Raw genomic sequence first — 22523 nt, forward strand, 5'->3', positions numbered from 1 at the left:
CTACAGGGTCCAGCCACCCACACCTACCCGTGCCCTCTGAGGGTGAACCTGCAGTGTCACCTGTCTCTGGTTTTTTGATTTGTTTAATTATAGATGAGTTTTCTGCATAATTTATTCCAAAAGCCTGGATTATACTGTACAATTAAATCACATTCTGATCAACAACTTTATGTATAAAATTAACAACTGGCAACAGCTTAAACTATGCTGCTGCATCTGCACACAGGCTCCCCCCGCCCCCCTGCTTCCCTCTCTGTCCTCCCTCCCCTCCTTCTTTCTTGTCTTCCCTACCTCCTCCTCCTGACCCTGCCCCTCCCCATCTGGGGAGCCTGTGCAGCTGGCCTCAGTGCTGTGTAGTTTGACCTGGGGCCTCCCCAGCTTTCTAGCTGGGGTCTTGATGGTTCTGTTTGCTAAAAGGGGTCCTCAGCCCCAGCTCCTCACCCCACACATGGATGATTTTGTTCCTCTGCCTGATGATGACACCTCCTCTTCCCTACTTACTCCTCTTGGTTCTGAAATGTGCCCTGGAGACTAAGGCCCAGAGTCCCACAGTGTCATCTTCTTCCTGCTGGGCTACCTTTGGACCTCCAGTCCTGGGACCCACACATCTTTGCCCTTGCTCCTGGCCTCTCTCAGCCTGAGAAGCAGGAGGTTAAGGGAGCCATTAGGGAAACCCTTTCCACAGCACCCTCCCTCTGTGCCCTTTGCTCCCAAGCAGGCATTCACGGAGGATTTCCTGAGCACTGGGGGTAGGAGGGGGTGGGATGGGGGGAGGTGCCTGGATTAGGTGAGCTTCTAGCCTTCAGGGGACTGCCCAGTAATAATACTGCCCTCAAGGTTACTGTATGAATTTGGCTGTGAAAGCTTTTCAGCCAGTCGTTATATCATCCCTGTTTACAGATCAGGAAGCTAAGTTTCTGAGGGTGCAGAACTATCTGAGGTCACAAAACTGGCAGAGGTAGCCTCTTCCTGAGGCTTCCTGGAGGCTGCATTGTCCTGGGAGGGTGGGATCATGGAGCTGATGGAGCCAGGGGGGCAGGTCTGGCTTCTGTCTATAGTATGTGGCCCTGCATCCATCCTTGCCAGGGGCCTCAGTTATCTTGTTTGTGATAACTTGTCACCCTGCTAGGTTCAGACACATGGGAGGACATGGTGGTGTGAGGCTGTCCCCAGTCTCATGCCCACGCCAGTCATGCCGGCTGCAGTCCCTGGCTGCACGTGCCTCCTCCCAAACGCTTTCTCTCCTCACTGTCTTGCTAATTTGGCACTTAGAGACATTTGGAGATGAGCAGTGTCATCTCAATGAAGAGCATGGAAAATCATAGGGATGTGGGGAGCCAGCAGGTGGATCTGCCCTGTTGGGAGGATGACCCCTGGGCCACACTGTTTGGCCAGGGAGGCAGTGGCAGAGCCAGGCACTTGGGCCCAGGTTGATGGGAGCCCAGGCAGGATTTGGTCAGTTTGTCTTTGACCCAGTGAGGCCATGGATCCTGATGCATCTCTCATCCTCCCAAAGCCCCTATGCCCTCCTGTCGGAGTAAGTAGGACTGTGCCTGGCCAGTTCTGGCTTGGTGTGTGGTTTCTCTGGCTTTTGGGTATGAACACTGCAGGTGCATAGTTGACTCCTGGACTCCTCAGGCCCTTGTGTCACCCCTTGGAGCCAGCACTTGGACACCAGCTGAACCCCAGCACCCACAAAGTCATGTCTCTGTGTTGATGAAATGAATGTTCTTTGGAACTCTTGGACACCTGTTGCCTTCCTAGTTGAGTTTGGTTTAGGTGAATAATCAGAATAACTTGTTTTCCCTGGAGTTGTGATAAAGGGTAGTGCAGCTGGGGCCCGGGGTCTACCCAGACCCATGGTGCCAGACCAAGGGATAGAGCCACCCTTAGGCCCCAGCAGGGTGTGTGTTCTGATGTGTCATGGGTGGGCCAGTCCCTATGGCCCATAGCAGAGTCTAGAGCTGCTCAGCCTGGGGTTGGAGTGGGGAGACTCTGTGTGCGTGTGCGTGTGTGTGTGTGTGCGTGTGTGTGTGTGTGTGTGTGTGTGAGAGAGAGAGAGAGAGAGAGAGAGAGGAACAAAGAGAGGGACAGGGAGAGGGAGGGAGAGAAAGATAGGGAGAATGAATGTGTGTGTGTCTTTAGAAGAACTGGACTTTATCCTGAGATTTGGCTCTTAAAAATTTTTTTTAGTGTTGAAATAGCCTTTTTTGATGAAATGATGGTGATTATAATAATGTGTTGTCTGAGCAAAGTAAAAACTTGGCATCCATGTCTGTTTTTCCAATTAATTTTCCTTTACTCTCATCTGTGAAATCCTAAGACGGAAGAACCATAGATACACTAGAAAAGAGTCAACAGCCTGGGGTCAAATCAGTGCTGTGCTGGTAAATGTTTACAGTTCACTCTCCAGGGGGAAAAACTGAGATTGGTAGCATTTGCCAATTTCTATGGTATAAATATTCCCACTATGACCAATTTCAAACTCCTAAGGTGACGACACTGAATGCACAGTTGGAAAGAGATGCATGTTATTGGCTCTTGCTGACTCCAGCACACCCCTGGGACAAGTTCTATGTCACCACTTCCTGGGTGGGTGACCTTGGGCAGGTCACTTAAAGTTCATAAGTCTCAGTCTCCTCATCTGTAAAATGGGAATGATAAGTGGTGATTTGCTTCTTTGTGAGAATTGATGTGAGAGAGCAGGTGACATGCTGGCACCACATCACAGATGTAGTGGGAGCCCTTGTACCTGTTAGTCCCAGGAAAGATTATGGTTGGCATTCTGTCCCCTAGACCAGTGAATAGCTGAGGTCACGGTCAGGGCCAGGGCAGAACTAATGGTTCCCTTGGAGGTTAACTGTTTGACCTCAGCCATTCACATGCCACCTGCCTAGCTGGACACAGGACCCTGGGGCCAAGCAGGCTCTCCAGTCTCCACTGGGCTTTGCTTTCCCCCAGCTGGCGGTTGAGGTCTGATCACCCTTCCTAGCCTGGCCTCCACTGGGCTCAGGGTTAGCTTTTCCCCTGCAGTGGGGAGCAGAGGTGGGCATCCGGCTGTGCCTCAGCCAGCAACAAGCTGAAGCTAATACCTCTTTCTTTTGATGTTGATTTTTTTTTTTCCATCATGGTCCTGACATTCAGCTTGGCAAATTGCAATTAGTGATCCGCCTGCCTCCTGATCTGAGTTCCCATGCCAACAGACAACACACGATGGCAACAGCCCAGCCCCCCAGCCACAGAGATATGGGACAGGGGGCTGGATAGAGACCCAAGATCTTCTGACCCAGGGAGATATAAGAGTCTTGGCCCCAGGTGGCAGTAGGGGAGGTAGGAGAGCCAGCAGGCCCAGGGCAGGTGTTGGGACCAGACATGATCTCCCGGATCCCATGGCTCCTTGGTTTCCCTCAGAGACTGGGGGGCTGGCTTCACCTCACCTTTACTTGGCCTCATGGGATGTGCTTGACCGGTGGCATGTTTCAGTCTTTGTAATAATTCTCCCGTGAACACTCCCTGGAAAGGCCTCTTTCTGTGTCTGGTGGGAAGGAGAGGTTGAGATGCCTTTTAGACCCGATAGAAGAGGGGCCTTGGTCACAGCAGAAAGTACCTTTGGCAGTGTGGAGAGTGTCCTTCTGGCTGGCAGCCCCTGGCAAGAACTGGTGTGATTTTGCTCACCTGATCTGGCACTGCCTAACAGGGTAGTCACAGGTTAGAACCCAGCCCAGGACTCTCCCCAGACACCATCCCTGTTCATCGGTATGGGCTGAGAATACAAGGCCTCGTGACCAGCTGTCCATTCTGTCCACTCAAAGATCCTTGTGCTGGACCCTCGACCTGCCAGTTCTCATGTGTACTTCTCAGACCCTACGAGATGGCCTCCAATTATCCCCACTTGCTGGAGGATAGTGAGACCCAGGTGGGTTAAAACGAGCTCAGAGTGGCACCAGTGTAGAGGAGACCTGTTCAGGCTGGTGGCTTAGGTAAAGGACTCGTGGTTGCCAGGCCCCCAGAAAGGGGCAGGATGCTCTGAACTGGACCCATGGGTGGGTGGTTCACGTGGGTCCTCTAGTGATGAGCCTCAGATAAACATCTGTTTACCAGCATGTTCATGTCCACTACTCAGATGAGGCTCAGAGGGACCTGCCCCAAAACCATGACTTGGTTGTGGCAGCAGTGACTCGTGTTCCCTCCCCTTGCCCAGGTCCCACCCAGCCCTGGGGACAGGAGACTCTGAGATCCAGGAGACACCAGGCTCACTCAAGTCCTCTCCTCCCTGATATCCTGAGTTTCCATGTTCAGAGCAGAAGCATCAAGGGCTTGCTCTTCACAGTGAAAAATAGTCTCCCTGCAGGCTTCTTGGAGCCGCTGGACTCCCTCGGTGCATTTTAACTATAATCCACTCTCCGCCCTGGCTGTCCGACAATACGTGAGGAGAGCCTGGGCCACCGGGTCCAGACTTCAAAAGGAATCAGAGGCGCACTCTGTTTCCCAGCCTCTGCTTCTCCTCCAGTGAAAATTGGGTTCTGAAGGGGCAGCTGCTGCGGGTCACCCCTAGGGGGCCAGGACGGGACTGTTCCACTCCAAGCGGGTCTTCCTGACACCTCTCTGCTCTCTGCACACAGGATGCAGCACTGGGCCCGGCGCCTGGAGCAGGAGATCGACGGGGTGATGCGGATCTTTGGGGGCGTCCAGCAGCTCCGCGAGGTAAGCCTGGGGCTGCTGGCTTTCCCTTCAGGGAACTTCTTCCAAGTGGGAAGGGAGGAAGGGCTTCAGAAGTAAGGAGTGAGGAAGGCTTGGTGTGGTTGAAGACGGTGTGATGGGACACTAAGGACCCATGGGGGCAGGTGGGGAAACAGCTAGAGAAACAGCAACTCCTTCGGGTCTTGGACTGCTCTTCCCCAGGTCACCATGTTGAAGTAGTACCTACTCAGCTCTGATGGGAAGGTGTCAGGCTTTTCTGATTTTCAGGTGGCTGAGGTCTGTGTTTGAGGCAGCACCTAGGGTGAGAGTGCTGGCCCTGGAGGGTCTAGTGGTTGTAGTTGTGCATGGAAGCCAGAGGGACTGTCCGTGCAATGAGCAAGGTGGCCAGGCCGAGCAGCCCAGAAGAGCAGTGCTGCCCGCTCAAGGCGCGGCAGCCCGAGACAAGTTGAAAGCGTGTGCTTGGCGAGATAGGGATCAAGGGGCGGGAGGGGTGATTGATTAGACACAAGCAACCACATTTATCCTGGGAGATTATGTTAATGTTTGAAATAGTGATGTGAAGAGCAGGCCATCCGTCACCCCCAGAAGGCTGCAAAATGTGTCGCTGTCAGACCATGGGCTCCTGAGCTGTTGCTCTCTCTGCGGAGACACAAAGGCTCAGAGAGCTGAGCTCGTAAGGATTGGGGTGGGGCTCCCAGATACCTGCTGGATTTTGAGAAGCCCTTGCTGAGGGGTTGGGCCAGGAAGTACGACCAGAACTAAGCACGGGATTAACAGGGGTCTTCTTCTCTTGGTTAGCCCGGAAACAGCAGAGTAGGCGGAGTTACCATTGGAGGATCAGCTGAGGATCCAGGCCCCGGGCTCGGCAGTTAGATATGCTGCTAGTCTTGTCACTCTTCTTGGTCAGGGCCAGGTCAGCAGGGGTAATGTCTGTGGGGCAGCTGCAATGGGATGTTGTCGCCAGTCCTTTCCCTATGCTTAGCTTGTAACAGGTGCCCAGGAAATGGGGATGGCAGTGAGTGTGTTGACACTGGCTGTGGATATAGGACGTCTGAGAGGCACAGGATGGGGCCAATCAGGGGTGACTAATGAGGTGGTAACATAGTGGGGAGAGGGAGTCTGGGTATGGAGGCCTGAGCCATCAACTTGCTGGGTGTCCTCCCCCTGGTGGCCCCACCTCTCTAAACCTCCTTTCCCTGGTTGCTGGGCTTGAATTGCAGTCACCCCCATCCTACTCTCTTCCTGTGAACTCTCAATGACTCAGCCGCACTCGGAGGCCAGCAGTGCTTTCCAGAGAAAGCTCTGCAGGAAGAGCTGTTCCGGAACAGAAGTCAATTTATGCTCAGGAATAGCACCCAGCACTAACTAGGTTCGAAGTGGGCACTGCCAAGTGCAGCGTGTGGGTTAATGAAGAAATGAGAATTCCCTGGAATATGTGTCCTGTGCCTTTGCAAGTTTCATATTAGGACATAAGAGGTACCCCCAAATAAGGAGTTAACCACACACCTCCAGTCAAGAATCTTTCATGCTTTGTATCCTCAGCCAAAGGACATTATCTATTTTATAGTTATGGGCAACTCAGACACTAAAAGTTTGCCAGTGGGAAAATAATGTACACACTTCATGCCTGAGACTCAAGTGTGTCTGAACCATTGAGCTTCCTGTATGGTGAGGACCAGAGATGGAATCCTGGCTTAGTGTACCCACTGTGTGTCCCTGGGCAAGTCCTCAACCTTCTTTGGTCCTCATTCTTGGTCCATGGTGTGGCTGGGAGGTCTGGTTGGAGCACAAGGTGGTGAGACTGTCAGAGAACAGGCTGATACAGATACAACCCTTAGCTAGAAATCAAATTTGAATTTCTCTCATTGATCATTTTCATTCCTAGGATGTGTTGTTCTTTTCCTTTCTGATGGGAGTTGAGCAATTCCAGACACTTTGATCAATGAGCACATCTTTCCCCACCCCCACCTACCCAGTGGTAACAAGAGTCACGCAGCCGGCTATGACAGAGCTGGGGCTTGGACCCAGGGCTCCTGACTCCTGTTTCAGGCCACTGCTCCTTCTCTACCTAGGCCTCCCTTCTTGGAAGGGTGGGCAGGATGAGCCTGGGGAAGAGGGGAGCCAAGCCATGCTTGGTGTGGCTGTGGCAAGGCAGAGAAGTGCTGACCTGGTGTTCCCGACTCCTTCTGGCATCCCTCTGCCTATTGACGGCTGCCAGCTCTCCAGTAGCTCTCTGTCCTGCTCCAGTTTTTTTCTCACCTGCTTCCTCAGCCTCTTATTTCCCACTGACAGCTCTGGGGCTACTTCTTGGCACAGGACACTCTGGTGAGGTGGGCAGCAGAGGAGCAGGTGAAGAGTTCTAGAAAAATAAAAGGACAATCGCCTGGGAGCAGGAGGGAGCCAACCGGCCCTACTCCCCTATAACCTCCTCACAACCCTGACTGAGCCACCATGGGTCTCCTTCAAATGTGTATGAGAGCTGGTGTGCCCAGCCCATGCCCGGCTCTGAGGGTCAGGAGGATGCTTGCAGCAGAGCCCCGACCCAGCTGTGATGCTCTGTGGACCCTGGCACCACCTCTGCCAACCTGATGGCCTCAGCTCCCATTGGGGCTGCCTGTCCTCACGACTCCCTGAGCTGATTCTGACCTGCCCCCAAACACCCTGCTGCTGAGGTGGTCCTGGCATCCAGGGTCCCTTGGCTTTCTTCCCCTACATGGCTGCTCTCTCCACCAGCCCCAGTCCTAGAGGCAGCCTCACCCCCAGAAGCTGGGAGCCACAAGAGCTGGCAGCTGTAAGAGTGGAGAAACTGCAGACAGTGGCATTTGGGAGCATTTTCCTTGCCTTGGCACTTTCCTCCTCCCAACCTCACAACCCCATGGGGGCATGGCTGGGTGCAGACCGTGGCCCATTTACAGGTTGGAAACCATGGCACACCTTGGTGGGTGTGGGGGCTATCTGCAAAGACCCCATCACGTGTCCTCACATAGGCCATCCCAGGGCCAGCACATAGTAGAAGCTCCTGCTGTGGCCTAGTGCTCCTGAGTGATGCCCTACTGGGTACCCCAGCCCTGCCTCCCCACCAGCCCTGGCCTACACCTGCCATGAACAGGCCACAGAAGTGTGGCCCCTACTGTAGACTGCCCGCTCCAGGAACCCTAGAGGCTGAGCAAGGTCTCCTGAGCACCTTCTCTGCCCTCCCCCATCAGCACCATATTGTCATCCTGGGGGAGGATAGCAGAGAGCATATGCTTGGGCTCTGATCTCATTTACATAATGAGGCTGATCAGGATGAATAATTCATCAGGTGCCAGGGGGTGCACGGGGGATGATGTGGAGACAGGCTGTCTCCCCACTCTGAAGCCCAGGTCACTCTGATGGGTACAACCAGGGACCTATCCCCTTCTGACTTAATGCCCAGGGTAGAAAGGGACAACTCTGGGGACCTTGTGGGCAAGCAAAGCAGGAGAGATTATAGTCAGACATGTAGAAGAACCAGTGACTCATCAGGTGCACAAGCCCTGGGATGGGTTCCTGAACTGGGTGAGACCTTCCTCGGAGGGTCTCTGCAGAAGGAAGTGAGAAGACCTTCTGTCTGGGGTAGGGGTCGGGGGTAAGAGAAGGCTGCTGACTGGAGCTGGTATGGGAGCAGAGACCTGGGATGGCCATGTCTGGGGAACACAGGCCACCCTCTGGGAAGGCTCAATCCAAGTCTGGACCTATGGAAGCCTTTCTCAGTCCATGTCAACCCCTACACGTCTGCTCAGGGCAGAAATGGCTTAGAGCCCTGCCCACATTCCTGGCTGCCCCAGCCTCCATGATGGCCTTAGCCCAGCTGTAGGCTGCTAGTCACTGTGGGGAGACCAACATGTGGCTGACTGTCTCCACCTGCCGGTCCCATCCTGGAGCCCTGACATGCTAGCCCTGAGTGGTGGTGATGGTGGGGGGTGGTGAGAAATATCAAGGGGGAGGTGGAGGCCTGGTACAGCACCCTCCCTGGACTGCTGAGCTGCATCCATAGAGAGCAAGACCCCAGGACTCAGATCCCTGACCCCAAGTCTCCTGCTCCCCTCCTCACTGCTGTGCTTCTCTGGACAGTCATGGTGATTCAGACCAATAGCGTCTGAGTGTCCCCAGTTCTACTGGTAGCCAGGAATGGGACTTCTGAACTAGTGACGGTGCCGTCCCCACCCGTCTTGTCTGCCCCTGGCCATCCCTATACCCCTCTAATCAGTGCTCCCTGGGAATATGTAATTAATATTTGTTGAGTGCCATACCTGGAGCTGGCTCCTGGCAAGGACCAAAGTCTGGACACGTTGAGGACCCCTTTCCTAAGGGGCTCAGGGAGGCAGGGATAGGGTCTTTCTGCAGGTGTCCTTGAAACAGGCTTCTTCCTGTCCCCCCATCCCCCGCCGGCTGTACCGCCAATTCCTGAAACATAGGCACCCTCACACACTGGCTTAGGGGGTACTGGCTGAGGCGGTGTTTGGCCCTCATTTCGGGGGAGTTCCTCTCTGGGCCTCTCAAGTGGGATCAGCTTTCCAGGAGTGCCAAGGAAGCTCAGAAACCTAGAGGGGCTTCAGCGGAAGAGAACGAAGGAAGCTGGGGTGGGGGGAGATGCTAGGGGACAGAGCAGCACTGGGAGGGCCAGGAAAGGGGAGCTCAAGCAGTTGTGACTCCCAAACCCTACATTTGGTCCTTCTATCCAGAGCACTGTGGTTCAGATGTGTCCTGAGTGGCAGGCCTGCAGCTTCCTGACCAATTGGACCCTCACTCACATAGCACATGCATGGCTGCCCCAGCTTTATGTGCTCAGTCAGGTGAGGGGTGGTGAGGGAGCCGCACCCAGGCCCATAACACCCCCTCCCCAGGGCTCCCAGAAGCCTCAGAACCACTGCGCTTGCTCCTCGTGAAGCCCCACCCCTCCTCCAGCCACCTCCCACTGAGGCCCAGCGGTGCCCTCCTCTTTGCTGGTGTAGATGATCGGGATGTGGGGTGCGTTGGGGTGGGGGTGGGGGGCGCGGGTGTGAAATATGCCGCTGGGTAGGGATTGCTGCCGCTTGCCTCCCTAAAAACCCACATATATTATTCTTTAATGGAAAGTTAATTGTCTTATTATTCCCTCCATATGGTCCTCTTGCTCGGCACCCAGCGGGGATGCAAGAGGCTGAGGGGGGGCTCTTGAGAGGACGTCTGAAACGTGGTGAGGCTGCCACTTGAGCATAATTGGATATAGAGAGGCAGCTATGTGGGAGCCTGGCTGAAGCCCTGCCCGGACCCCCTCTTCGTCCCCCTAGCCCAGCCTGCTCCCCACTTCTTTGCTTACCAGATCCTGCCCTGGGGGTGGCCTCTTTTAGCACCACCTCCCCACTGTAAGGTCTGGGGATGCTCCCTCCTGAGCACTGTGTGGGGAGACATAGGGTTGGAGAGGGAGTGGTTGCTGCCCTTCTGGTTGGCCCCTCCCCATACACACCCCATTGTTGTCTGAAGGAGAAAATTCCATTTTTGAGAAGCTTTTCAAAGCCACTTCATCTGTGGCAGGAGCTCCTGCCTGACTGCAATCTGACTGGCTTGGGTGTCCTGCACCCCTTCTACATGCCCCCCACAAGAGAGGGGGTGCGGGGAGGTCAGTGTCGGGGCAGGGCACACGGCACCCCACGACACCTGGCCCAGGGGCCCTGGCTCACATTGGCTGTGTCTTCCATGGGCACCAGCTGCCTGGAGCCTCCCCCGTCCTGCTGGCTCCTCTGGGGCTGCTAAGCTGGGCCAGCACCACGCCCTTCCCAGCCCGTGCCCCTCCCAGACCTCTCCTTCTTCTGTTCCCCAGAGTATGAGGGTGTTAGGTCAGAACAGCCTCACAGCAGGTGGAGGATGCAGTGTCAGGAAGGTCCCCAGAGGGGCACGCGTGGGTGGTCACATCTCTGGCCACTTCAGAACCCCTTGCTCCTGGTGTCTTGCAGGAGGAAGACCAGGGCAGGGAGCCCTGCTCGGAGGCTTCAGGGTTCCTGGACGGCCTCAGCAAGGAGTTGCTGCCCAGGTTCCTATGGAGGTTGTGGGTGTGGTGGGGAGAGGTCTGTGAGAGGGCATCTCTGAGGGGGATCAGCAGGCCCACGCCCAGCAAAACAGGTACAGAGAGGGGCCACCAGCTGCCTCCTTGTGCCAAGAGGTCACCATGGGGCCGGATCTGAGGTCAGCTCCCAGAGGATAGAGAATGGCTCAGGGAAGGAGGGAAGAGCTGTGTCTTCTGAAGGTGGGACCTGCTTGAGGTCCCACAGCTGGGAAGTGGCAGAACTGGAATTTGAACCTGGAGCCTGTGGCATGGGCAGCACTGAATGGTGGGTGGCGGAGGGGAGGGTGAAGTGGGAAGGAATGGCAGGGCTGGGCTTTCCCACAAGGCAGGGCCTAGCACATGCTGTCCTGCCTCTATGAGCCTTGGTCCCCCCATTTATGAAATGGGGACCCAAGCACCCCTGTCCTCAAGGGAAACGTGAGGATCTCAAGGGAGCAGGGGCAAAGATAGGTTGTAGACAGAGCCCTGCAAATGTGGGGGTGCCTTTGTGCCCCCTCCACTATCAGTTGCCTGCTCTCTTGGGAGTTAGTTAGTTTTAGGAAGTTCAGGTGCCCAAAATGTCACCTTTGCTTGTTGAAGCCCAAGAGTGTGGAAATTGGTTTCCTCTCCCTGGCCATCTTAGTCTGTTTGGGCTGCGATAACAGAATACCACACATTAGGTGGCTTGTAAACAACAGAAATTTCTCATGGTTCTAGAGGCTGGGAAGTTCAAGATCCAGGCATCAGTAGATTTGGTGTCTGGGGAAGGCCCACTTCCTGATCCTTTGATAGCTGCCTTCTTGCTGTGTCCTCACATGGTGGAAGGGGCCAAGGACCTCTCTGTATAATAGCATTAATCCCACCTTATGACCTGATCACCTCCCCAGGGACCCACATCTGAATACTATCACCATGGGGATTAGGCTTCAACATGTGAATTCTGGGGGGACACAAACATTCAGTCTGTAGCAACTTCTGACCATGACATTTTGGAGGTTTCCTTGCTGGGATAGGCCTAAAGGCCACCAGAGCTTGAAGAAATAGGGCCTATGGGCCAGGGAAGGGAGCCAGCAGCAGAGGCACCTCAGGGAGAAAGCCGGTGGAGGTGAGGCAAAGGACCCCTACACCCACAAGAGGCCTGTGGGTCTGTTTATCAAATCCATTAACTTGCCTCCCAGGCGGTGTGGGTTCAGAGAAGAACATGGGGCTTGTCTGGCCTTGAAGTAGGAGTGGTAGGAAGTCACCAAGCCGAGGGTTCTTGAGGGTGGCAGCTCTCAGGCTGAGAACTGTTTAAGAAAGAGACAGTCTCCGAGGCATGATCAGAACCTCAGCAGGCATACTGCGCTGCTCTCTGGGGAGTTTAGGTTGAGAACTCCTAGCTTTGTTGCAGGCCCCTTCTGTGAGGCGGATGCCCCTCAGTCCTTCCATCTTGGGAATCCGGGATATTTGTCAGCTTTCCTAAGGCAAGACCACCCTCCCCCCCCCACCCTCCCCCATGTGGCAAGAATGTTCTGATAAACACCCTGGGTCTCCTCTGGGGTCCCCAGGGAGGCTGGCCTTGCAGCAGGACAGCTCGGGGTCAGCTCTGATGAGGACCCAGTGCTTGCAGACTGTTGAGGAGAGGCCAGAGTCTGCTCCCCTCTCCCCTGGCCTCTGCATCCATCTCTGGAGAGCGATGGGGCTGCATGCCCAGAGCCAGAGGCTCATCTGGATGATCGAGAGTGGGAAATGGGGGATGAAGATATAGGGCTGAATGGGTTTCCATGCTGGGCCCCCGGGAATGGCTGACCTGATCTGCATTCCTACCCCCTCCTCCTCCCCCGTCCATCGCTAGATCGGTGGCAGCCACAGGGACGCTTGCCTGAGATTCGTGGAGCCCCAAGCATTTGGCAGAGGCAGAGAAGTAATTGGTTCTGACAAACCACAGCCGGCCCCAGGGGCAACATGAGCAACATTTACCACGACCAGGCAGGAGACGGAGGCTCAGCCTGGCCTCGCTCCACCTTCTCTGAGTATGGCTCCCCTCTCTTTGTGAGCAGAGATCTGATGTTTGGATAAGGTTACAGAGCCCCAAACTCTCTGTCTTTCCTATACCTCTCTCTCAGTCCTGGGACCTAGTGGCTCTGCAGGGGAGCTGGCTGGCTCCTTGCGGGTGCAGTTGGAGGGAACAAGACAGGGGATGGATCCTGGGCAGACTCCTCAGGCCCCCTCCCCGTCCATTGCTGGGTTCCCATGAATCAGGGAACCAAGTGGCTGACCCTAGGGCTTTAGTGCCCTGGCCTCAGAATGCAGAGTCGGGAGCTGGGCCTCCACCTGAGAGGATGCGCAGGCTGTGCACACACACAGGGTGCATGTATACACACATGCCTGCAGTGTACAAACATGCATATATATGGTCCACAAGGTTGGCATGGAGTAGGTACTCAGCTAGTAACTCTTCAGTGGATGGACTAGCAAAGGGGCAGGCACCTGAGGACCGAGAAGAGAGAGATTGGGGCTCTGATCTGTCCCATAGGACTGTGGGAATCATCCAGCCCACATACGGGACCTGAGGCCCAGTGCATCAGAAAGGTAGAGCTTTGGTGCCAGATGCACCAGGAGAGGTGACTTGCATGGGATCTGCCACGCTTGGCCCCACATGGAGGGTCCCTGATTGCTCTTTGTGAGGGAATGGAGGATGTGGGGGCTGTGGCAAAGGGCCCAGGAGAGCTGGCTACACAGTGTGCTGGCACCCAGATGTCAGACTGGGCCAAGGGAGGCTGGGATATTCCCAGTGACTTAGAGGCCTGGCCAAGGTGTGTGGCCAGAGCAGGAGGAGCGTGGAGCCTTTAGGCTTTCAGCCACCCATGTGTCCTTCCTGCCCCCACTAGACTTCGCAACTTCTTCCTCCTACTCCTCTCCTCACTCACCCCTATCCCCTCCAGGCCACTCCCCAGTTTTAAACCAAACCCACAGCTCCCTCCCTCAGGAAGCCTTCCAGATTGGTGCTGAGGCCAGTGGTGTCCCCTGCTCCCCTCTCCCTTCTGCTTTTGCATCCTTTGGGTATGCACAGGAGGCAGGAGCTGCCAGGGACTCTGGTGGGCCCAGTCTAATCTTCCCATCATATTGGATAGGAAGACAATGACCAGAAGGGCAGGGTCATGCCCGGGCCTCCAGGAGTCCACCTGAACAAGGGGAGTCAGACTCAAAAGGCAACTAGCCCCTGGTGATTATTGGTCCCATGACTTACTGGGAGACACCATCTCTGACCTGCGGAGGCTTGTGTGAGGTGGGATGTGGCTAATCATGTGCAGAAGAGAGACTCGAGAACCATGATGCTGCACGTGGGAACGTCTGTGTACATGTGGACGAGAGTATGTGAACCTGTGTGTGTGGATGTGCTGCCAGTGGGGGCACGAGCAGGTGAGCATTTGTGTGTCTGTGGAAGGGAGCGGTTACAATTGCACAAAATGCTGCATGCAGGAGTGTGACCAGGCACGCACATCAGTGTGTGTGAGAGCGTGTGATCCCACGTGCATTTGTGCTTTGTGGGATGTGTGACCAGGCAAATGTGTACATGCGTGTGTATGTGACTGAGTGCACAGTTCTGCGTGCTCCATGTGCAGGTGTGAGCAGGCACGCTCACAGCCCAGGGTGGGACTTTGAGGAGGCAGGTGCTGCGAGCTCTGTGTCACCCAGGCAGGCGAGAACTATGAAATGGATTAATTAGTGAAGCTGAGAAATCTCAGTTATGGGTGAGGAGCTCACACACACACACACACACACACACACACCCCCCGTCCCCATTCACAGTGCACATCCCCCCAAGTCACTCTGACACTGTGCTCAGCAGCTCTTCAGGGGGCTGAGGTGCCAGTCGGTTGTGGATCTGTGTCCGCACACCCCTGTCTGTGCCCTAGGATGCTGGACCAAGCGACCCCCATAGAGATCACAGGCCTTGCGCAGGCAGTCCTCAGTGTCCCTAGTCCAGTGCTCCCAGAGTCTGGGTGGTGAGGCCACCCTGACTTTGTGCCCATTTCACAGATGAGAGAGGTAGGGCCTTTAAGGAGCACTGGGCAGGAGCCTCATTTCCAGGTTCTGGGCCTCCTGTTGATGGGGAGCAGCCCCTCCTGCCCTGGGCTGGTGTCCACCCAAGTGCTGTCCTCCCGAGTTGGGGGGAACAGTGTGGGTGCCTGTGGGCTTAGAGCAAAGCTGGAGTTCACTGGGAGCCTCCTACAGCTCAGGACAGGCCACTCCCACTTACAACCCCCAGGTGCCTTGTCACCAGCCAGCTTCTTCCACATGCCCTGCGGGAAGGCCCGGGGGCCTGATCCCCCCCACCCCAAAGCCTGCTGACCGCCTCCTCTCTCCTATCCCTAGAAAGGGAGACCCCCATGCTCCCCAGCTCCTGCAGCCCCATGTGTCTCCCCATTAGCATGATTGTAGCTGCCTCTGTTCTGAATCCTCCATTTGAGCACAGCTCCTGAGGCACCAGTGGGATTTGTCGGACTTGGCCCTGAGGCCCAGAGTCTTGCTGGGCAGGGAGGCCTGCCACCCGCTCCTGCTGCCCCTTGCGGACCCTGGAGCCCTGCTGCTGCTTGCCCCGTTGTGCAGGAGACCCGAAAGCTGCGTCAAGCGGCAGTCAAGCCTCTTGATCAGATATTGACAGTGGAGCCTTCATTATGCTCCATCTACAGGCATGGAATAAATTGGAATTATACTGTGGATTTATTCTTTTTAAAGAGGGACTTTCACACTGGGGAAAACTTTTTAAAAGAACATTTATATAGAAAGCAATTATGTGCCAGTAATTTTTATGTATTCTCCCTCTTCCATCGCTGCCTTTGTGTTTGAACGTGACCGCCTCCTGGGCAGCTGCAGCCTGGCTCCTCGGCCTCCAGGCTATAGCTTACCACCTCCTGGAACTCCTCCTCCTCTGGGAAGGCTCCGGATGCAGGGTCTGGGCCCAGTATGGGTGTGGGCTCCAGGAGCCCGGCTGGGTGGATTCATGTTCAGAACTCTGGTGCTTTGCAAATTTCCTCCCTCCTGCATTTCTGTCTTGAGGTTGCTCTGATTCCAAGGCTGCCATGGCCCTTCCGGGCCCCTCTTGGCAGCAGCCAAGCACTTAAAGGCACCTGCTTCCTGGCAGCCTCAGAGCCCTATTCTGTGAGGGAGGAGGTGGTGGTGTGGGAGCAGGTATTTTCCCTCCCTAGGAGCCACTAACGGGCACCCTGCTTCCCCAGCCATTATTGCTCTCACACTCCATGCATTATGTAAATTGTCTCCGTTGCTAAGTGGTGGAAGAGCTGCTCAGGGGGAACGGAGGTCTGGAGCCTTCTGCGGGAAGGCAGGAGACTGGCCCTGAAAACTCACTGCTCCACGTCAAGGAGAGTCTGGCAGCCTCCCAGCTCCGACTAGGCCCCCAGGGTCTTGCACTGTCTCCCCCTCAGACCATAGCTTGGTGAGGGCGGTGGCTGCACACCACAGTAGACTAGGGGCTCCAAGGAGGGCATGTGGGCTCCCTCATTGGACAGGGCCATCAGATTAGGCCTTTTCCTACTACCTCAGACTGGCCCCCAGGGAAGGACACGTGCCTTCTGCTGCCCAAGGTGTCCTGCTTCTCACACCTGCATGAGTTTCAGCAACAGCATATTCACTCACACAGCCTCCTTAAAAACCCTTTGCAGAACTGGAAAGGTCGTGTCCATCTTTGGGGCTGGGTGACCTGCCCCCTAGGAACCCTGGGGCTCCTTCTGCAGTGAACACCTAGTGAATTTGGGATATAGAAGGGTGAATTTTGGAGCAGCACCGCCATCTGGGGCGCCAGCAAGGTCTCGGGTCCCCAGGGATCTGAGATCTTGTTGAGGCAGGTAGGGGCATGAAGGTTCCTGGGTATGGACAAGGCCTGGGTGGCGGAGGGGCTCTCCCAGGGTACTCACTTGACTTTCTGCCTTCCCTTTTGAGACACAAGACCTGCCAGAGGATCCAGCCCACCCAGAGAGCCGAGCACTCTAGCATTCTTCTCTCGTCTGAGCCTGTACTTTGTACGAGGCTGGTCTGTGCAGGTCTCACACTTGTCCTCCCTCCCTGGGACTCAGGAGCCCCTGGGGCAGGATGTTTGTCCAGTGCAAGGAGGCCACTGAAAGGAGTCAAAGATTTGTGTGTTTCCCAGAAAATCTGGGATTCCAGGGAGGGTGTGAGTTTGGCAAAGACGTCTGTAGCCCACTCCACCCATTTCTTGGGCAGTCCCTTTTCCCCTACTCCTCCCCAGGGGCAGCTGCCTGGGGCTCTGGGTGAGACAGGCCACCTGACCCTGGCACAAGCTTCAGCAGAGGTTGGTGCAAAGGGAGTGAGAGCATCTATGGCTGCACAGACATTGTGGAAGGCGGAGCTTCTCACCCTCATCTGGCACTGTCCCCCACTGCCCCCAGGATGGCTGGCATTATCTCTCAGACCCCTGTCATTTGTCCCTCAACTTGCTTTTTGATTACCCCCAACTTTGGGGAAATGTAGGAGTGGGGGCGAGGGGTCACCAATATGAAATTGGTGTTTTGGTCTCTGGAACCTGGTCTATGTACTCAGTTGATGAGGGAACTGAAACCTCGAACGTCTTCGTTTGTGATAAGAGTAAACAGAGGTGATGACAGTGATGTTGACAACGTGTAATGTCAGCTGCTACCCTTTGGGGGTCAGCCCTGTCCCTGACTCCTCTGCCTCCATTATTCTCCCCTCTCCTTCCCTCCCTCCCATCCTTCTCTCCCTCCATACCTCTTTTCTTCCTTTGTTTCTCGTCTTCTTACATTTCTGGATGGATTTTTAAAGTTAGGGTTTTGAAATCAGCATCACACACATACATGCTGTAAAGTCATAGTTTTACCAGGCATGTTGTGTTAGGAGCACAGCAGCCCCCTCCTCTCTCCTTCCAACTCCCCAGAGGCTATCACTTTCTGATCTCAGCTCCATATCTCTAAATGACATACTTATGTCACCGCTTCATGATTGTTCAGTTCTAGGCATTATCCATGTATGTCCACTAGGTGGGTGGAGGACTTAGCTCTCCCCCTCCGCCCTGGCACAATCCTACCCCCTCCCTCCCGGTGTCATACTGTAACATGGCAGGTCAGGACTCAGTGTTGACATTGTCCCGATGGGGCAAATGCTATTCAGAACTGTAACTTACAGTACACACTTTGGCGTACAGTTTTTACATTTTTTTCCTGCAGGTAACAACTGTCTGGTATTTGTTGCTTAGCTTTCTGTGAACCTTTACTAATTCTGCCCAAACTCCCTGCCTTTCTATCTGACCTCCCCTCATACATGCGGATACATCTGGGGTTCTATGTCCCAGCGGGGGGAAGTCTTGCCTGGAGCCTCCCAGCTTGTGCCTGTGAACACAGCCTGCAGCTCGGACATGTGCCTGGGATTTCCCTCACCTCTCTTCTAAGTTGGAGTCCCTCTCTTCTCAATACTGTGGGCTTCTCTTCCTTGGCTTCTGATTTTCTCCCTCATTGGGTGGAGAACATTTTCAATTGGCATCCTGAGAAAAGGTACATGGGAGCCAGACTTTCGAGGCTTTCATGTGTCAGAAAGCCTACCCTCTCCCCCACACCTGGCAGAGATTTGGGGTTGGGGTGGAAGCCCAGAGTAGAAACCATTTGCCTAAGAATTTCTAAGGCAGCACTCCATTCCTTCCAGCTTCCTGAGTTGCTGTGGAGAGGTCCAAGTCCAAGGTCATTTAGATTTCCAATCCATTGTGTATGACCTGATTTTGATCTCTAGAAACTTGTACATTTTCTCCCTGTGCCCAGTGTTCAGAAATTCCACCCTGATATACCTTGGTGGGGTTTATTTTCATTCCTTACCATTCAGTGGACACTTTCAAACTAGATTCTTATGTCCAGTTCTAGAAGTTTTCTTGAATGATTTCTCTGAGTCTTTCCTCCCTTTCCTTTTCTCTGTTCTCTTTCTAGAAACTTTAATTTGGATTCTTTTTTTTCTCCCTAATTTCTTACAGGTTTCCATCTCTGCATCTTTCTTTCAGATTTCCCAATTTTACCTTCTAATCTTTCTGTAAAGTTTTACATTTTGTTACCAAATTTTTAATTCCCAGTATCTCTTTTTGGTCCTTTTTAATTAAAAATAACATCTTGCTCTTGTTTCATTGTTGCCACTGATGTCTCTTAGCTCTCTGAGGATGATGTATTATAGTTTTTTAAAAACAATTTTTATCTTGAAATAATTTTAGATTTACAGAGAGGTCACCAAAATAGTACAGAAGTCCCCTAACCCTTTAAAGTTTCCTTTAAATTTCCTTTAAAGTTATCATCTTGCATAACAATGGTACAAATACCAAAGAAGAAACTGACATTGGTACCTTACTACTAACCAAAGTGAAAACCATATTTGGATTTCACCAGTTTTTGCACTAGTGTCCTTTATCTATACCAGAATCCAATCCAGGATCCCTTGTTACATTTAGTTGTCATGTGTCCTTAGTCTCCTCCAACCTGTGATAGTTTCTATATCTTTCCTTGTCTTTCATGACCTTGACACTTTATGAAAAGTCCTGGTCTTACACAGTCAGCGTGGGGAAGAGCTTTGTTGATAAAGTTCTAACCTGGTTGACTACATGCCGGCTATTCCTTGGATGGCCCCTGACCCAACACCTTCTTTGCACTCAAATGGAGTTACCCAGGTGGTAGGTACCAGCAAGGAGGGTTACCTAGGGCTGCCATGACCAGGGCAGGGCATTACCCTGAATCTGGCTGGTGGCCGAGGGCACATCGTTTTGGGGCAGCTCCTAAAGACATCGCCTGTTCTGAGTGAGTCAGGGTCCTCTCCTCAGCTCAGCCCCAGGTCTCTGAGCAGCCCCAGGGTGGTGCCCTTTCCCTAATGTTTCCATCTGCCTGGGGTGCCCTCCTCAGTCCCCACTTCGACCCATTGAAATTGAGCTCCCTCTCCTGAGGCTGGGGGAACAGGTCCCTTGAGAGCCATCAGACCAAAAGAAACCCCTCACAAATCAGGTGACCTGGGTCTCAGTTTCCTCATCTGTAAAAGAGGGAGGGTTGTCTCTGCCTTCAGGGTCATGTTGAGATGATAAAGGATACGAAGTAGCTGCAAGTGACAGAACCAAACCCCTGTATGTTGAGGCAGCAACAGAGGGACATGGAGCTGCAGGAGCAAGAGCTGGACTAGGGACCCAAGGCTGAGCGAGATCGGAGGCAAGGGACTAGATGGGGGCTGGGAGGGCAAAGGCTGGAGCAGGAGACAAGGACTAGACCTGAGGGCACATCTGGACCAGAGAACCAGGGGGCCAAAGGATGGCCTGGGAAGCCACGGCAGAGGACTCCAAGGGCTGAGTGGGGATGGAGCCACATTCCTCACCCCTACAGGTAGGCTGGGCAGTGCAGCCTAGAAGTGGGCCCACAGGCTATTTCTGAAAAGTTCAGAGCAAGGTTATGGAGTAATTTTTTGCAGGTAGCCGCTGGTTACCAAGAAGGATATTTAATAGGAAAGGAAGCCTCAGTTCCAACATCCCTGCTGGCATTTAGGGAGATTGGGTGAGCTGGACCACCTGCCAAAGCCCAGTTTATTGTTTCATGTCCTGACTTCATTCTGTGAAGGATGGGGGAAGGGTGCAGATGGCACTTCACACCCTGGGGAGACTGCAGCATTCTTGGGGACGCCACGAAGAGTATTGTGATGGGCATGGGACTGGATCAGAGACCGAGTCCTGGTCTTGGCTATTCCTCCTCTGACCTCTGCAGGGTGGTCTTGGGCACATGACTTCCCCTGCCTGTTTTTGAGTTTTCTCAAACCAGGTGCGGGAACAGGACACTGTCCATGCTTCTGCTTTGTGGCAGGCAGGCACAGAGGAAGGGAAAGTAGGCAAAGGCTGAGAGATAGGATTGAGTGAGGAGGGGCAGAGAGTGTGGGGGGCAGGCCTGGGAAGGCATCAGGCTTCCTGGCAGGTCCTTAGTCTCTCAGATTATCTTGGCCAATTTCTGGGGAGAAACGAGGCCCAGAGAGGGCAGTGACAGGCCCTCAGACACACAGCAAGGTGAGCTGGTGAGCTGAGGCCAGAGCACAAGTATTCACCCCACCCTAGGCCAGTGGGTGAAAATGGTGAAATCACAATGTTGTTCTGGCCACAGCAGGCAAGACACATCTGTGTGACAGACCCACTCACCTTTGCCAGGGTTGGTCCCATCCCCTGAATGTGTGAGCCTCTCCCATTCTCCACCCTACCAACTTTGCCCCTTCTTGTCCTGGGTGGCTTTTGTTTTTGGGAGCCAAACATGGAGACTCGGCTTAAGTGCTAATTAAAAGCCACCAGCCTCCTTTCTGCAGAGGCTGAGCCCCCTCCATTAGCACATAGTCCAGGCTGGTGACAAAACCTGGGTCTGAGTCCTTCTCCATCATGTCTAGCCTTGGGCAAATGATTCCACGTGACTGTGCCTCAGTTTCCTCAACTGTAAGTAGGGATAACACTCCTTGTCCTGTCTCCCTCCTGTGGCGTCACGAGCTTTAAAGGATACGGACGATGCTTATAACTTGATCAGGGCCCCAGACAGGAGGAGTCCTGGATGATGGGTGAGAGATGCCTTCCTGGGTGGGGTCACAGGATGCTGCCCAGGGGTCAGTCAGAAGTTGATGATGCTTGGCGCTGGGGACAGGCACGGATGGATGGGGGCAGAGTGTGGTGAGGATCAGCGGGGGGAGCATGCAGGCCTGAATGTCTGTTTTGCTGATTGCTCCTTTTGCTTTCAAGGAGATTAAACTATTTTTAGTCTGCGCCACTGCTGGTGAGACGCCGGAGGAAGCCTTTCCATCGCCGAGATTTTCTGGAAGCTGCCAAGTGTGGTCTTCAACTCCATTCTGGGAGCCTTCCCAATCGGGCGGGAGGGGACGTCACTGTCTGGGGGCTATGGGGACAGGCTGGTGTGCTGTTGCTCCCCGAGGTCCTTGCTGCGCTGGCCTTCAGAGCTGCTCGATCCTGGACTGCGGAGAGCAGTAATCTGATGCGCCCGATGTTTGTAATGCTGTGTTTAAAAAAAGTAATTTATTTTCTAATTATTCCTTGTCTTGCATAACTGTGCATCGCCAAAGTGTCGCTATTTAAAATATTTATCTTTCCACGCCGCAGGAGCAGCTCTGGAGCGTGGAGGGGAAAGAAATAAAAGTCCGCGTGCTGGTCGCAGGCATATTAGTTTGACTCGTCCTGGCAGCTTTGACGTCTCCCTGTAAATACATTTATTTTTCATTAGGATGTTTCTGAGCTTGTGGCCCCCAGAGAGCCGGAGTGATTACGCTGTTCATCTGTGAGAGATGCCATAGAGAGGTGCTCGTGGAATGAGCTCCACCAAATGCATCCAGCCTGTCTGTGCCAGGGCAAGGGTCTGGGCAGGTGTGGCCTGGAGTGTATGTGTGTGCAGAGGGGGTGCAGTGCTGGGCTGCGTGGCTCTGGTTGGACCACAGGGACTTTGACCATTTGGTTCGATGGAAAAACTGAGGCTCAGAGAGTCTCCTTTGGAATGGAATCAGCATCACTGGCAAAGTGGGTGGCGCGCCTGTGGCCTGGTCTATCTAAGGGGCTGAAGCTTTTCTCTACAGCTCAGTAGGCTTTGAGATTGGGATCAGGGAAATCCTGGGTGTCTTCAGGGGTATGCACATCCCAGAGGCTTGAGAAGGGGGCATGTGGGTTCCAAGCATGCTGGATGGGAAACTGATTCTTTCTCCTTCTCTGCCCCTCCCTAGGTTGTGAGTTCAAGCCGTATTACAGGGGCTATAGGCATCT

At 54.0% G+C, this 22523-nt stretch overlaps 1 protein-coding gene across 15 annotated transcripts in view; it reads left to right on the plus strand.

Moving 5' to 3' along the window:
* Positions 1-22523, plus strand: part of CACNA2D2 (calcium voltage-gated channel auxiliary subunit alpha2delta 2) — a 136920-nt gene that overhangs the window by 21734 nt on the left and 92663 nt on the right. For all 15 annotated transcript variants that reach the window (XM_074344827.1, XM_074344831.1, XM_074344829.1 and 12 more), the window contains exon 2: positions 4623-4704. In XM_074344827.1, the coding sequence (XP_074200928.1) occupies positions 4623-4704 (82 nt within the window). The remainder of the gene's footprint in view (positions 1-4622; positions 4705-22523) is intronic.

The sequence above is a fragment of the Camelus bactrianus genome, chromosome 17 (genome assembly GCF_048773025.1).
Source record: "Camelus bactrianus isolate YW-2024 breed Bactrian camel chromosome 17, ASM4877302v1, whole genome shotgun sequence".
In the NCBI taxonomy this organism is placed as follows: domain Eukaryota; kingdom Metazoa; phylum Chordata; class Mammalia; order Artiodactyla; family Camelidae; genus Camelus; species Camelus bactrianus.